The 13,484-nt window shown below is 53.8% G+C and overlaps 1 protein-coding gene across 4 annotated transcripts in view; it reads right to left on the bottom strand.

Annotated features, from left to right (window-relative positions):
* Window positions 1-511: 511 nt before the first annotated feature.
* JARID2 (jumonji and AT-rich interaction domain containing 2) overlaps window positions 512-13,484 on the bottom strand; it is a 256,922-nt gene continuing 243,949 nt past the window's right edge. For all 4 annotated transcript variants that reach the window (XM_053668213.1, XM_037147926.2, XM_037147928.2 and 1 more), the window contains 6 exons: window positions 11,381-11,486; window positions 10,295-10,477; window positions 9,675-9,805; window positions 8,426-8,609; window positions 6,902-7,009; window positions 512-2,468 (listed from right to left, as the gene is read on the bottom strand). In XM_053668213.1, coding sequence (XP_053524188.1) covers window positions 2,286-2,468; window positions 6,902-7,009; window positions 8,426-8,609; window positions 9,675-9,805; window positions 10,295-10,477; window positions 11,381-11,486 — 895 coding nt within the window. In that variant the 3' untranslated portion in view covers window positions 512-2,285. The remainder of the gene's footprint in view (window positions 2,469-6,901; window positions 7,010-8,425; window positions 8,610-9,674; window positions 9,806-10,294; window positions 10,478-11,380; window positions 11,487-13,484) is intronic.

Below are 13,484 nucleotides of genomic sequence, written 5' to 3'. Positions count from 1 at the left end.
ACCCATCTGGGCCCAAAGGGAGAGAAATGAACATAAGCCATTCAATACACCATCCTTACCCCCGAGACAAGGAACAGGTCCCACAGAGATGGGGTTTTGCCTTGCAGCACTCCTCACAGCCCAGCACCCAGGGGGAGGGGGGGGCAGACACTCCCTCCGCTCAGAGGGAGGAAAGCCCTACGTAGCCCAGCCAAGGGGTGGCTACAGGTGAGGAGGGCCTAGCACAGCCGGCTCACAGTGTCACTTCCTGCGGAGAAGAGCCACTAGCTGGATCCCAGTGGGCCCCACAGAAAGTAAGAGGGCAAACAGCAAGCATTAGGTTTTGCTCGAAGGGGATTCGAATCACCGCCAGCAGATGGACAGCGAGGACCATCAAAATGTGTTGTCCGTGCAGCTCCCTGGCTGGGATGGGGACGGGGGTGGGGGGGCGGTGCGTGGAGACGCTCACCCTCTGTCCGTTTACTGGAAAAGAAATTGCTCATTTCATTCACTCATCTTCCACAGACAGATATCCAAAAAACTTTGTTTTTATTATTAAACCTTGTAGTACAAACCTGAAAAGTAAACAAAAACTGGCAATAAACAACATGAAGTCCTCCCTCCCCAGGGAGGAGTGCAGAGCAGCGCTAATAAATTAAATGTCAAACTGTAAGCCATAGGCAGAAGTTTACTGTCAAAAAGAGGGAAAGTACACAGCAAGGCCATAAAAACCAGACAACCACATTGGAAAACACTTGACTCTGTTTATGTCATTGTTAAATATTCCAAAACAGTTCAGTCTTCTGCAACAACAACCAACAAAGTGGATCACAGGACGTTCCTGACAGTCCCACTGGCAAGCTCAGTGCAATATGGGTAGCTACGGGATCGATGAATCCAATTATGAAACAAAGAACAGCTTGTGAAAACAGTTTCCCTTCTTTATTCCACACATACTGTACACACAACCGGAGAAGGGCAACAGCTACTCCATTATTATTTTTTTGTTGTTGTTCAGTGATGTAAGCAGCACTTATAAATGTTACAAGAAAAACCCTGTAAGCATCCAATCCAACCGATGAAGAAACTGAAATGTAAGGCTTTTCTTCATCTTGTCTCCTCACCCCCCTCCCCACCCCCACTGAGAAAAAGGCTCAAGTATTTAAAACAATTTACAGGCATATGTACAAAAGGATGGGCTTTTTTTTTTCTTTTTTTCTTTTTGTTACAACATGAAGAGAAAAAATAGACAAGATGAGCGCAAATGCATTTTCACATTCAAAAAGAACCGCAGACCTCCTTAGTGGCTCTAAATGTGATCATAAACGAAACAAATTTAGGAAGAGATTAATGCTGACTTGTGAAGGAGTGAAACGACAAGCAGTGAGGTGAAGATGGAATGTTAGAAAGATTGCACGTCTATGACAAAGAAGCACTTACGGCTTCAATCACTTTTTTTTTCCTTTTTTTTTTCCCTTAAGGATGCTATTGAAGGGTTTTTTTGATAAAGTAGCCAACAGCACCAAAAAATAACAGAATGGATTTCCTAATGAAATCAGGCACAGGTTTCCGCACGTGACCCCTCCAAGGCAGGCAGGCTTTGTCTTCTCTCTCTTCTCCTTTGTCCTTAAACAGATGCATAGTGATGTGCTGGTAAAGAGAACCTCGTCACTCAGACCTCCTCACTTTGCCTATGGTTAGGAAACAACGTCCGCCTTCAGCTGCCACAACCGCCCGAAGAAACACGATGGGGGTTCTCCGGTTTTGAAAATCACAAACTCATCTTGCACATGACAGAAGAAAAGACAGCCAAAGTAAAGCCATTTCTTTTCAAGTTTCGTGTGTGTGTGTGTGTGTGTGTGTGTGTGTGTGTGTGTGTCTCCTACCCCTTTTCCTTTCTAGAAAAATCTGCTCCCATAACTGATGGTTTTAAAATTTGTTCTCCAAACTTCACCCTCTTCAAAAAATGGGTAAAAAAGCCTTTTTTCCCCAACAGTTACAAAGAAAAAATCAAACAAAAAGGCTTTTTGTCAGCCACAGGGGCAATACAAATTAATACAGCCCCTCAAGGGTTTTAAAACAGTGAATATACGGCAGTTTCAAAAATCTGACTGCAGTATCTAAGTATTCTAAGTACAAAAAAAAGTTCAACAGTTTAATGCTAAAACAAAATTAGTTCTCTAAAACCAGAAGAAAATCTTCTTTAGAGCTAGTGCAAAGACAGCTTGTATCCTACAGCAAGTACTCCAAACTAGAATATAGTAATTACAAAAAATAGATCTCGGTCGCCTGCGGTGTGGGCAGCCTCATGACGAGCTCGCAGCGCTTCTGGAGGAGCTGCAGGATGAGAGCCGGGAGGGCGGCACGTCCACCGTCGCTCTCTTGCGGGGTCCCCTTTTTGGTGTAGGTTTACTGAGACAGTTCTCAATGCTGCCATTCTTACCAGATACTTTGCCACAGATCTGATTTACCAGACTGATAATTTGTTCCTGTTTCGGGTTGAAAGGAAGACAAAGAATTAACAAACAGGAGCACCGACCCCAGAACCATCCCAAGGACCTTTGAGAGCACAGCCGGTCAGCACGCAGGGCTACCAGCCACCCTCACCCGATCACAGCAAAACAGAGACTTGTGAGCACTGCCCAAGGGCTGTGTTTCGGGGGAGCTGGGACTCGCTTTGGAAGTCTCCCTGACTGAATACAAGACGCACTGGGCTTGGGAGCAAGTTAGGGAAAATACTTCGTGAGGACATGGCCCTACCTGGGCAACGACAATAAAATGCTTTCCTTCTTAGGGACGAACCACTGCCATCTCTCACCTGAAAGCCAGTGTAGCTCCGGGTGAGGTGCGTGGAGAACCTTCCTCGGCACAATCTCCTAACCTCCAGTTCCCCCGTCCAAATGGCCACAAAGCCTATCAGCACCTCCTGGTGGCTACAAGGTTTAGACCAACTAATAAGCTAAAGCCCTGAAATACATGGAGCCCTTTAACTACAGTTAATTGTGTGTTTTCTATGAGCTGCATCCCAACCTGGGTCTATTCATTCACCTGAGGTACAAATTCCCTTACCATGTAGCCAGGCACAGACTGCTAGACACATCGGTGGGCTGACCACCAGGAACCTCTGTGAGTGGCCCCCTACCATGTCACTGAAATAGGCAGCCGGCTGCCACCCTGGGCTCTCCCCTAAAAAGGAGAACTCAGCTCACTGCCTTCACAACGAGCACGTACTAGAAGAGGCCCGTGGGCCTGAGGCCTCAGGTCCTCCACGCGCTCAACACGTTTCTGGGTTGACACTCAAGTGCGTTTCCCCCGGTCTCACAAATAAGTGCAAACACTTGTCTAGAAAGTTCCATTACTCCCTCCTCCTCTCTGAAGGGGTGATGGCAGACGCAACCTGCATTCCTACAGTTCACACAAGGGAACCATTTATCTGTTGGTACCAAAAGTACATTTATAACTAGGACATAAGTCAGAATTATCCAGTTTTAAAAGAAATCACAGAGACCCTGGCTGGTGTAGCTCAGTGGGTTGAGCACGGGCCTGCGAACCAAAAGATCGCAGTTCAATCCCCCATCTGGGCACATGCCTGGGTTGCGGGCTAGTTCCCAGCAGGGACCAGTTCCCATCAGGGGATGTACCAGAAGCAACCATACATTGATATTTCTCTCCTCCCTTTCCCTTCTATAGATAAGTAAATAAAATTTTTATTAAAAAAAAGAAAGAAATCACAGGAAAAGATCAAAATGGCATGTAGCTCTGACACACATTTCATGGAGCCTGCTCTGGGCCAGGGATGGAGGGAACCATGTGGACACAGGGAGGGCAGACACCTGAGGGCCCCAAGTCCCAGGCCTGCTGGAAACAGCAGCAGGAGGCTCTCCTCATACAGCATGGAAAGGGGTGAAAGGCGAAGAGTGAAAGTGTCTGAAGAGAAAGTTAAGGATGCCCCAGGAAGGGGCAGGACTGTCCATCTGTAAAATACAATCTCTGTGGCTGCTTAAACACTTAATGATAAACACGCTACTAAGGGATAAATAAATGAGCTTCTCTAAAACCCAGTTACATGTGACTAAAGCCACCTCAGTAGCACGAGGAAGACCTCACTCTGCAGTCAAAGGGGACATTCTGCCTTCACCCATGTGACCTAAGGGCCCAGACGTGGGGGATTTGTTTGCTGGGCACTCGAGCTCAGGACAAGAGCATGTGGTGCTCTCAAAGCCATTTCTGAAATCCAAACCAGAGCTAGAAATTCCCCAATTTACAAGAAAGCACAGGTTAACTCCCGGAATGGACCTGCAGATTTTCATTTACTAAAATAAACCAGGCCAGTGGCAAAGCAGGAGGCGTCTGAGCACTGACGCCTAAGTTTCAGACCGACAGACCTACACGTGCGATTCTACTTCCGGGAGTCTGGTCAGGTCAGAACACCTTGCTACAAAATCGGTAGGAGGCAGAAACAGACCCCCATCCTGCAGAGCTTCTACATCACCTCGGAGAGGCGCCGACTGCCGCCGCTGCACTCTGCCAGTCACCGGGGAGCTGCTCCTACTCAGACACCAGGGGTTATTTTTAACTGTTCTGACATTTGCTGTTAAAGTGAAGGAGGGAGGGCAAAGCGGTTACCGCCTTTGCTGAACATGCTCTTGGGAAAAAAACCAAGGATGCAGAGATCTACTTTAGACTTTCCAATCTTACAACTTAGCCGAAGGTTTACACCAAATCTGACCCACGGTGGCAGTTCCCACATGTGCCCCATCTGCTGCAGAGTCCTGCCTGGGCACCTGGCTGTGTCCCAGCTGGATGTGGTCACCTTCCTCAGGGCTGACCTCCTGGGATCTCGCATTTGAGCAGGAGGGAGGCTCAGGGTGGCACCTGCTGTGGTACAGGTTGTGCCACAACCTGTTGCAGACACTAGTGACGAGGATCATGCTCCAGAAGACAGTGGGCAAGGGCCTGCGAAGGGTCCCAGGCTGCTGCATGTGCAGCAGCAGGCCAGCCGGGACGGTGACCTGGCCCCCGTGGCAGTCTGGAGAGGAGATCCCCACAGCGGGCTCTGGGTCTGTCAGGAAGTGAAAGGTGTCCTCTGCAGGGTAGGGCCTGTATTCCAGGAAGCTGCCATTTACATCTGAAAAGGCAGCTGCACAGCAGCTTGGAGGCAGAGGGCAAAGAGCAGACAGGGATGCACAGCTCGCTGCTCCCAGAGGTGAGAGCCCAGCTGTAGGGGCGCAGCCTGCAGTGCCCTCTGTGCATCCTCGGCTCATCCATGGAGAGGCAAACGGTCTGTGGAGATCAACCAAGTGGCAAAGGAAGGGCCTCAGAGGGAGCCAAGTAGGGGATCTCAGTAAAGATGCCTGAAGCACGGGAACCAGGAACCAGGAAGAATGGAGGGAGACAGATCCCGAGACTAACGGGCGGCTCCTTAAATGAGGGCAGAAGCACTGGCAGTGGTGAGACCTGACTGGGCCTGGGATTTACTTGGAAGTTGGCACCAATGGGATCTAGAGAACTGGATGCTGAATGGGAGAGAAAGGCTCCCCGGTTCAGCTGAGGCCTTTGTGTGAGGGCAGAGAGCCTAGTCCCTGCTGGATGCCATTCCCTGCCAGGCATGGAGCCTGAGGGAGCTTCAAGACCTGCTCCAGCCTCATGTGCCATGACCTTGCTACATGGCCCTGCCTGGAACTTAGCAACTAGCCAGCAGGCAGGCTGGTGCTTGTTGCATGCTTTGAAATTATGTAATGATTCCTGAGAAGCTAAAAGATACCAAGCTGCTATTTGCAGCTTTTCCGTGAGGAGACAGAAGGTTCCATTTCTGCCCGTGCAGCACCACGCACCCACCCTGTGCCCCACCCTGGCAGAGTGCTGCAGTTTGTAATAGCCGTTTTATGTGTGAGGACATGGGCTCCAGGTCAGGAATCACAGCAAGCATGGGCAGGGTGTCAAGGTAAATGGAAGACTCTTTCTCCTAACCGGGAACCTGATCTACAGCAGAATTTCAGGGCAGAAACTCGCTTCCAAGTCCTATTAGCTGCACACTCCAGGGAAGTACATAGATGAGGTCAGCTGTTAGGAAAGATTGGACTGACTCATTACTTCATGTCTGAGACTCCACAGGGCTACAAACAGGAGGGCTCCTCTGGCCCTGCTGGAGAACACAATGACCCGACAGACCTGGTTTTGAGGCCCTTGAAGCAGCCACAGCTGCACACTCAGCCTATCCCAAGTCCAGATAGCTCACAGCCCAGAGGGAAGGAAGGAAAGGCCCTCATTCTCCCTGAATCAGCATGAGGACCAGGCACTATCAGTCTGGGTTGGTCCTGCAGTGGATGTGCACAGGCAGCCCACCATCCCTCTGGACCTGGGCCCTGGCTGTAAATAACAACAGAGTCCCCCATTTTCTCAGCGTGGCCCTGGGGATACCAGCACCGGGTCCTGGCAGCAAATCCCTTGTAAACTGAGGTTCTGGTGCCCAGAAATGCTGACTGAGAAGCTGTCAGGGCTCCGGGGGTACAGAGCTGCAGCCCTTCCACGGAGGGAGTACAGACAGGGCTCACTTACAAAGCCACGGGAAACCGAGGAGAAAACTGGACTGAAGCCAAGTTCGTGAAAGTGCATGGGTCTCCCCAGGTCAGACTGAGCCCCACCATTCCCCCACCTTGAGGCACACAGCTCCTTTCCCACAGGCCAGGCTCTGTCTGGCCAAAAAGCACCTGCAGCAGGCTGGATGCACTTGGCTTTAGGCCATGCCAAACTGGGTCAAGTTTGGATGAGGCCCACTTGTCCCTACAGAAAACGAAGGCAGGTAACGCAGCAGGCATCCCGTGCAGAGGCCTGTGCTGCCTGGGCACTCAGGACGCCAGGCCCCAGAGGCTGCACAGAGCAGGGCCTCCCTCCCTCCCTCCCCTGAGGGCCAGGGACTGACCTCATCGTAGCGGTACATCAACTTCAGTCCTCGGCAGGACTTCTGCTTCTCCACATGGCGCAGAGCACACTCTAGGCAGAACACCACGTTTTCATTCTCCTGAACGACCTGCAAGGCAGACACACTCCTGAGATTCTAATGGTGATCAAAACCCGGCTGCCCAGGAAATGGGTCACTGGGAGGGACAACTGAAGTGGGGAGAGGTCCCAGGACAATGAGGTAAGAAGGCCTGTCCTTGATATCTGTTACCCAAGCTAAGAAGTGTCCATGACTCAAAATCACAACTTAATGGGAAAAAAAATCACCTGGAACAAGATCTTCAACTAGGAAAAAACAACCAACTGTCTCCAAATTGCACCTAAGGGTGGCCTCAGGTCCCTCCCAGACTTTGGCAGCATGTCCTGTGGAAATTTCTAAGTGCTGTCGGGCTGGTGAAGGTGCGATGAAATACTGACGCTTGTTTCTGAGCTCTCACGTTCTGAGACTTGTTCAAAAGCTCCCGACACAGAGGTGTCGGAGCGGATCTGGAGCGGGCACACACCCAGGGGCCTCAAGAGATGCTTAAGGTAAAAGGAGGGCGTGCGTGTGGGGTCCAGTCCAATGTGACTTGTCCTTGGAGGGAGAGATCAGCACACAGACACGCACAGAGGGAGGACCAGGGGAGGACACCAGGAGGCTGTGGCATCTAAGAGCCCAGGAGCACAGCCCTCAGAGGAACCAACCCTGTCGATGCCTCTATCCTGGACTTCCAGCCTCTGGCACTGGAATGACATTAAGTGTCACGGTTTGAGCTCATCGGTGGTATTTGTCCTGGCCACCCCAGCAAACTAACAGAGCAGTTTCTCCCCTTCCTTGACTTCTCTGACCTCCCAGGTGTCACAAAAAGCACCTCACTCAACCAGGAGCGGGTGAGTACTCCATCTCCGCAGGGGCAGCTGCCTAGTAGGAGGTGAGAAGTAAGCTAAAGAGCAGAGGTGAGGCCACACCAGCCCTGCTGTCCAGAGCTGGCCTCTGGCCCAGGACGGCACAGCACACCCATGGCCCACAGGCGAGGCTGAGGAGCCTGGCTGTGTTAAGTCCCTCGAGGCACTGTGCAGCAAACCAGAAAGAAGGGCAGCCGGACAGGCAAGAGGAAGAGCTCACTCAAGAGAGGCAACTCTAAGCAGAGACAGGGAGACAGCAGTGTCGCTGAGGAGAAACAAGTTGTAACTGAAGACAGATTTCAGGGTCCCGAGGGGCAGTGAGATCCGAAGGGAAGCCAAAAGGGAAGAGCCAAGGTCAGACGGGGCCCCACGTCAATTTGGGCAGTAGCATGTGGGCAACCAGCCCCTCACCAGGGGACACCAGGTGACAGGGAGGGTGGGGGAGGGAGGCCCGCCTCCTGTGAACATGTAGCTACAATGAGCAGAGAGACCCTGCGGGAGGAGGGCAGGGACCTGGCCAAGGTCCACAGCAGGTCCTCCTGGAGTGAACAGCGCCCTCTTCTGGGTGGGGATGGGGGTGGGGGACAGGCAGCAGGCTCACCATGGACAGGTAGCACAAGTGCTGGCAGATCTGACACCTCCTCTCCGAGGTCTCTAACTGCAGCCACTTTCGAGGCTTTTTCTTCCCATCCGCCACGGCGCTGTTGCTGTCGTGGCTGCCGTAGCGGGCAGAGGAGTGGAGGCCCGCCTCGAACAGCTGCCTCCGCTGCCGCAGCTCCGTATCCCTGTCCAGACACAACACGGGAGCCGCCCTTAGCAGGCTGAGCACAGCAGCCCGGCTGGGTCCCCTCACCATCGCAGGGAACATGCCGCGCCCCAGCCAACTGCCCCCGCAAGCCATGTGCACTGGCCTATCAGGGAACGGACAGTGAGACATACGTGCTCACCTTCCCAAGGCCCCCGAATGGGGACTCACGTTCTTTAGTGAAAAGGTCAGGAACCCCCCAACTTCCAAGGCTCCTCTGATGACTGGGCTCTGCCTATGGTTAACGCGAATGCCGAGCGCCGAGCACAGCGCACAGGGGTATGTGGCAAACCCCCTCTTGCTACCTACGGGGGCCCTGCCCCTTCACTCTGAGCCAAGAATGGATGTAACAAACTATTTGCTGGTATCGTCATCAAAGGTTGGACCAGCACGAGTCGAAATCCGTGTGCTGTGCGTCAGCACTACCAAATCTCTCTCCCGAAGCGACATGGTGGGAAAAGAGAAGAGGGTTACACAGGAAGCCAAGCAAACAGTCACACTTCTCCTCAGTTTCTGCCCTCGTCTGCGTCGACCTCAGCAGAGCTCCTTCCATCACTGCAGGTGGAAGCCGGGCGAGGGCCTGGACCCGGACCGGCGGCCACACTCAGCCCTGTGTGCTGCAGCTGACGGGGGCCGCCCAGTGGCGTCTCTCACACACACACACATCACGAGCAGGTTGCCGAGAAAACTGTGTGGGGGCTCTGTGGGCCTCTCCGTACCCACCCCAACCTCCAGAAATGAGGCTGGGGCCACCACCTCTTCCCGGGCAGCGCGCTGCTACGATCGGAGGTGCTCAGGGTGTGAGCCTGCCTCCTGGTCACCCCACAGAGGGATAACCTGCATTAGCATGTCAGGAAATTCTGATTCCAAACATCAAACTCAAAGACAGGAAGGGAAATGTAAACTAAAAAAGTAAAAGGAAACACACACAGTTTCACCCATCTGGCCAAGCACCAGGGGGGCCCTGCCATTCGGAGCCCCGTGAGGTGCCTGGCAGCCCGGCCGGCCGGGCCCCAGCTGCCTCAGAGTCCAGGGTCTGCATTACCTGAGCTCATCCAGAAGGGCCGAGATGGTGCTGAGAGTGGGGCCGTTTTCCTTTTTTGCTTCCGCTTGTGCAATCTGGTAGAGTAACTTCTCCATGGAAAATGGCTTAGCTATATGGCGACGCTTCATCTCCTGAAAGAAGCCATCATTCCTTCAGGGTACACTTTCATCACTAGGCAACTGCCAAAGCTTTTCTTTACTGGGCACGGGACACTATCTGAGTTTGGTCTCAAAGCGGCTGAAAATCGAACAATGATCTCACTGCCTGTGAGACAGGGACCAGACACCAGGAGAAGCCATCGCTGTGCTGCCACCAGACATAAGGCAGGGGCTGCCACCTGAAAGGGGGTAGAGACCTTCCACCCATTTGAAGGGTCTACTGTTGGTGCCACCTGTGCAGTCCACCCAATGTCACAGTGGGTCCACAGTGGGACTCAAAATCTTTCTTCATACAAAATAAACCCCTAAGAGGTCTTTTCCTAAGAAAACTTCTCAGCCACGCACTAGAGGTTTCGAAGGCATGTTCTGAAATTAAGCATCTAAAAGGGGACAGGCACATGTCTGCATGTCCACGTGTGCACACACACCAGGGTGGGCAGTGCCGAGGGCCTGCCTGCCTACCTTGGCCGTCTCGAAGCCCATGCTTGTCCACTGGGTGGTGGCGAAGTGCACGGTCTCGGAGACACTATAGCCGCAGCACACTTTGGACACGAAGGATCCTGGGAAGCAGACGACGAACTGGCCGCTCTGCTGCACGGTCCTGTGCACCTTGATCCCCTCTCTGCACAGCACCTCCGGGGAGATCTGGGGAGGCAGGCCAGCGCTGAGACGCACTCCCTGATGGACTGCGTTCAGCCACTCTCCCGCCCCTGCAGCCCCGGCCCTGCTGCGGAGGCCCGAGCACCAGCCTCGCCTGCAACAAGTGTGCTGCTGCGCACACCTGCCCTCCAGGTGGGCTCAGGAGTTAAGAAGGGCCTGTTCATGAGAAGACAGATTAGGTTTGGCAGTGAAGAGTTTTTTTGTTGCTCCTTTAAAAAAGGATGTCTAATTGCTAAAGCAACAGGAAGGAAGTGCTAAACTGGTACTGGCCCAACAGAGCCCCAAAGTGCCTGGCCACTGTGAAGATGCAGCCTTTCACACTACGCCGGGGGCCGTCCTGCCCCAGCCCAGCACCGCCCAGGGTGGGAGTGGGACAAATTCCCAAATCTGGGAGGGCTGCGCTGTCTCCAGAGCCAGGCTGAGCCACAGGGGGACAAGCCAGGGGCCCTTTGAACCTGCCCCCACAAACGGGCTGCTGTTCGGCTTCTCTGAGCTACACCAGGGGCCCAGCAGACACAGGAGACTCAGGCAGGTGTCAACCATGGCCTGAGCTCAGGCATGAGGGACACAGCTCAAGGCTAGAAAGACTCCCAGGAACTTAACTTTCTGAGAATGGGCTGGGAAGCCTTTCTGCCCAACCCTTAAGGCCAAGGGTTTCTGATCTATGGTCCAGTCATCCAGGTGCCTAGCATGTAGGAATGGCGGCACCAACAGACCCCACCTAGAATCAGGACCCCACCTCGCCAGACACCCCAGTGTCTGTGCACAAAGCCAGTCCTGAACAGACGCATTTGGAGTTCTCCTCTCTGCCTCCAAAAGGCAGGTCAGCCAAGAGGTGACTGTAAAATGGCTCTGACCCTTCCCATGCCAGGTGGGAGCCGCATGTACCATGACATTGCTCTCCAGCATCTGCAGCCCTGGGGTCCCGTTGGCTTGTAGCAGGGTGTGGACCACGTCCTCGAGCTTGCTCTCCTCCTCAGCAGGAATGCAATACCTGAGGGCCAGGGGACAAGGCAGAAGCACAGACTTGACCAGGACCCTGTGCATGGGAGGCACATGCTGGGCCCACCCTGCACCCTCCCTTGGAGAAATGCCAAACCCAGGCCTGGGAAGCAGCCTCAGGTGCAGCAGAGAAGAGACAAACGTGGAGAAGGGATGCGGCCTGGGATGGGTGAGGCATCCCAGCTCAGCACCCACACCACGGCTCCCAGGCCCAAGCCCACCCCACTCCCAGGGCAACATGGATGCTTCTGCCCAGAGGAGCCAACCCTCATGCTCATCTTTTATGCAGATCTGACCTATACATGTGCCAAGAAAACCCTTCCAACCAAAAAACAGATGTTTGAAACCCCGCATAAATCAGATCCAGATACATCTGCAGACTCAATTAGCCTCTCGTGAGTGCTCCAAGGCTGTGTCTCATCACTGCACCAGCGCCTGACAGCTCTACAACAGGAGGTGCTGCAACACTGGGACTCGGTGCTAGAGTGCACAGGGCCCTGGGTCCCTTCAGCCCAGACCACCATGTGAGGGCCTGGCCTAGCTCGGCCTCCTTGGTCCCAGGGCTGGGGTGACCCATGAAGGTGAAAGAAGCCCTGAGTTCTCGGAACACAGAGCAAGTTGGGAAAGGGAGTCCAGCCGCACTCGGACTGATGCTGCTGTTATGAAATTTTGAAATGAGCGATGCACCCAGGGAGTGCAAGCCTGCTCCGCCGAGGTGGCCGCGTGTGCCAGAACCCAGCCAGCCTAGGGTCAGCGGGCAAAGTGCACAGGACAAGCAAACTTAACGGCTGACAGGAGCCAGACAGAGGAGGCAGCTGTGGGGTGAGGCTCTGGACTACGAGGACCTCCCGGCTGGACTAAGGAGCCAACAGGAAAGACAATGGGGGGAAAGGGAAAAGATGTAGACAGAACTTAACTGACAGAGACAGTTGGAGCCTTCTTCAATCCTGGGAATGGGAGAATTACTGCCGATGCACCAGAGAGCTCACCAGGACAGCAGTGCAAAGTGGACACCCTGGCGACACCGACCTGGCAGAGTCCTGACAGGACTTTGGGATGCCACAGCACATGAAGCCATCGACCACCAGTGACAACCAGATCGAGGACCACAGCTCTGGTGGGGTCATGACACTGCACTTCTCTAGCTGCTCCTGACAGCCTCGTTGGCCGCCAGGCCCAGCTCCGAACCTGCGCCACCCCACAGGCTGCGCGCCGGCCCTTGGCTGCACTGAGGTATCTGTGATGAAATCTTGCGCTTGGAGGCCAAATCCTAGTTTCAGCTGCTGCAGTGAAGTGGTTTTTATAAAGCTTATGTTATTTCAATGCCAACATATTCTGTTACTGATTTCTGATTTAAACCTGGGGTTTCTGACCAAAATCACATGTTTTAAGAAAAACCACAACCATAAAGTTCTCTGACCACATCCTAGCCTCCTGCTTATTCGCCATCCATGAGGCGCAGGGATCAGTCCTCAGAAAGCCCGATCCTCCATTTCCCTACCTGTGACTCAGCATTATGTTACCTCGTTGCCCTCCTGGCCACGGGCCCATCACACCAGTTTCAGAAGGAGAAACCAAGGCGCGGCGGGCTCTCGGGTGTGCTGGCGCAGATCACCGGCCTGGTGGGGCTCTCGGGCGCTTCTCCACAGGGAACAGCATGGAGGGCACAGTGGCTCCACCGAGGAGGGAGCCACACCCCTCCCCAGTCCAAGCAGCCACTCTGCCCTGAACGAGAACCAGCCGCCGTCCTCTCTCGGCTGCATGGTCTGCATGTACTCTGCCCCTAGGCCACTGTCCCTCTCGGCCTCCACAGGCCCGAAGCCACTCACAGACCAACCCCGGGGCACTGACAACCACCTCCCTCCCCTCACAGGCTTCCATCCAGGTCACACAGGTCCTGCCGCTTTAGCACCAACCACTCCGCACGTGACACGGGGCGGCATCAGGAGGCTGCTGCAGACACTGGCTCCTCAGAGCACGACTCCCACCA

Source organism: Artibeus jamaicensis, unplaced genomic scaffold (assembly GCF_021234435.1).
Source record: "Artibeus jamaicensis isolate MK-2021 breed Jamaican fruit bat unplaced genomic scaffold, CSHL_Jam_final contig_482, whole genome shotgun sequence".
Classification (NCBI taxonomy): Eukaryota; Metazoa; Chordata; class Mammalia; order Chiroptera; family Phyllostomidae; genus Artibeus; species Artibeus jamaicensis.
Note: the sequence above shows the minus strand (reverse complement) of the source record. Positions and strands in the feature narration are given on the sequence as shown.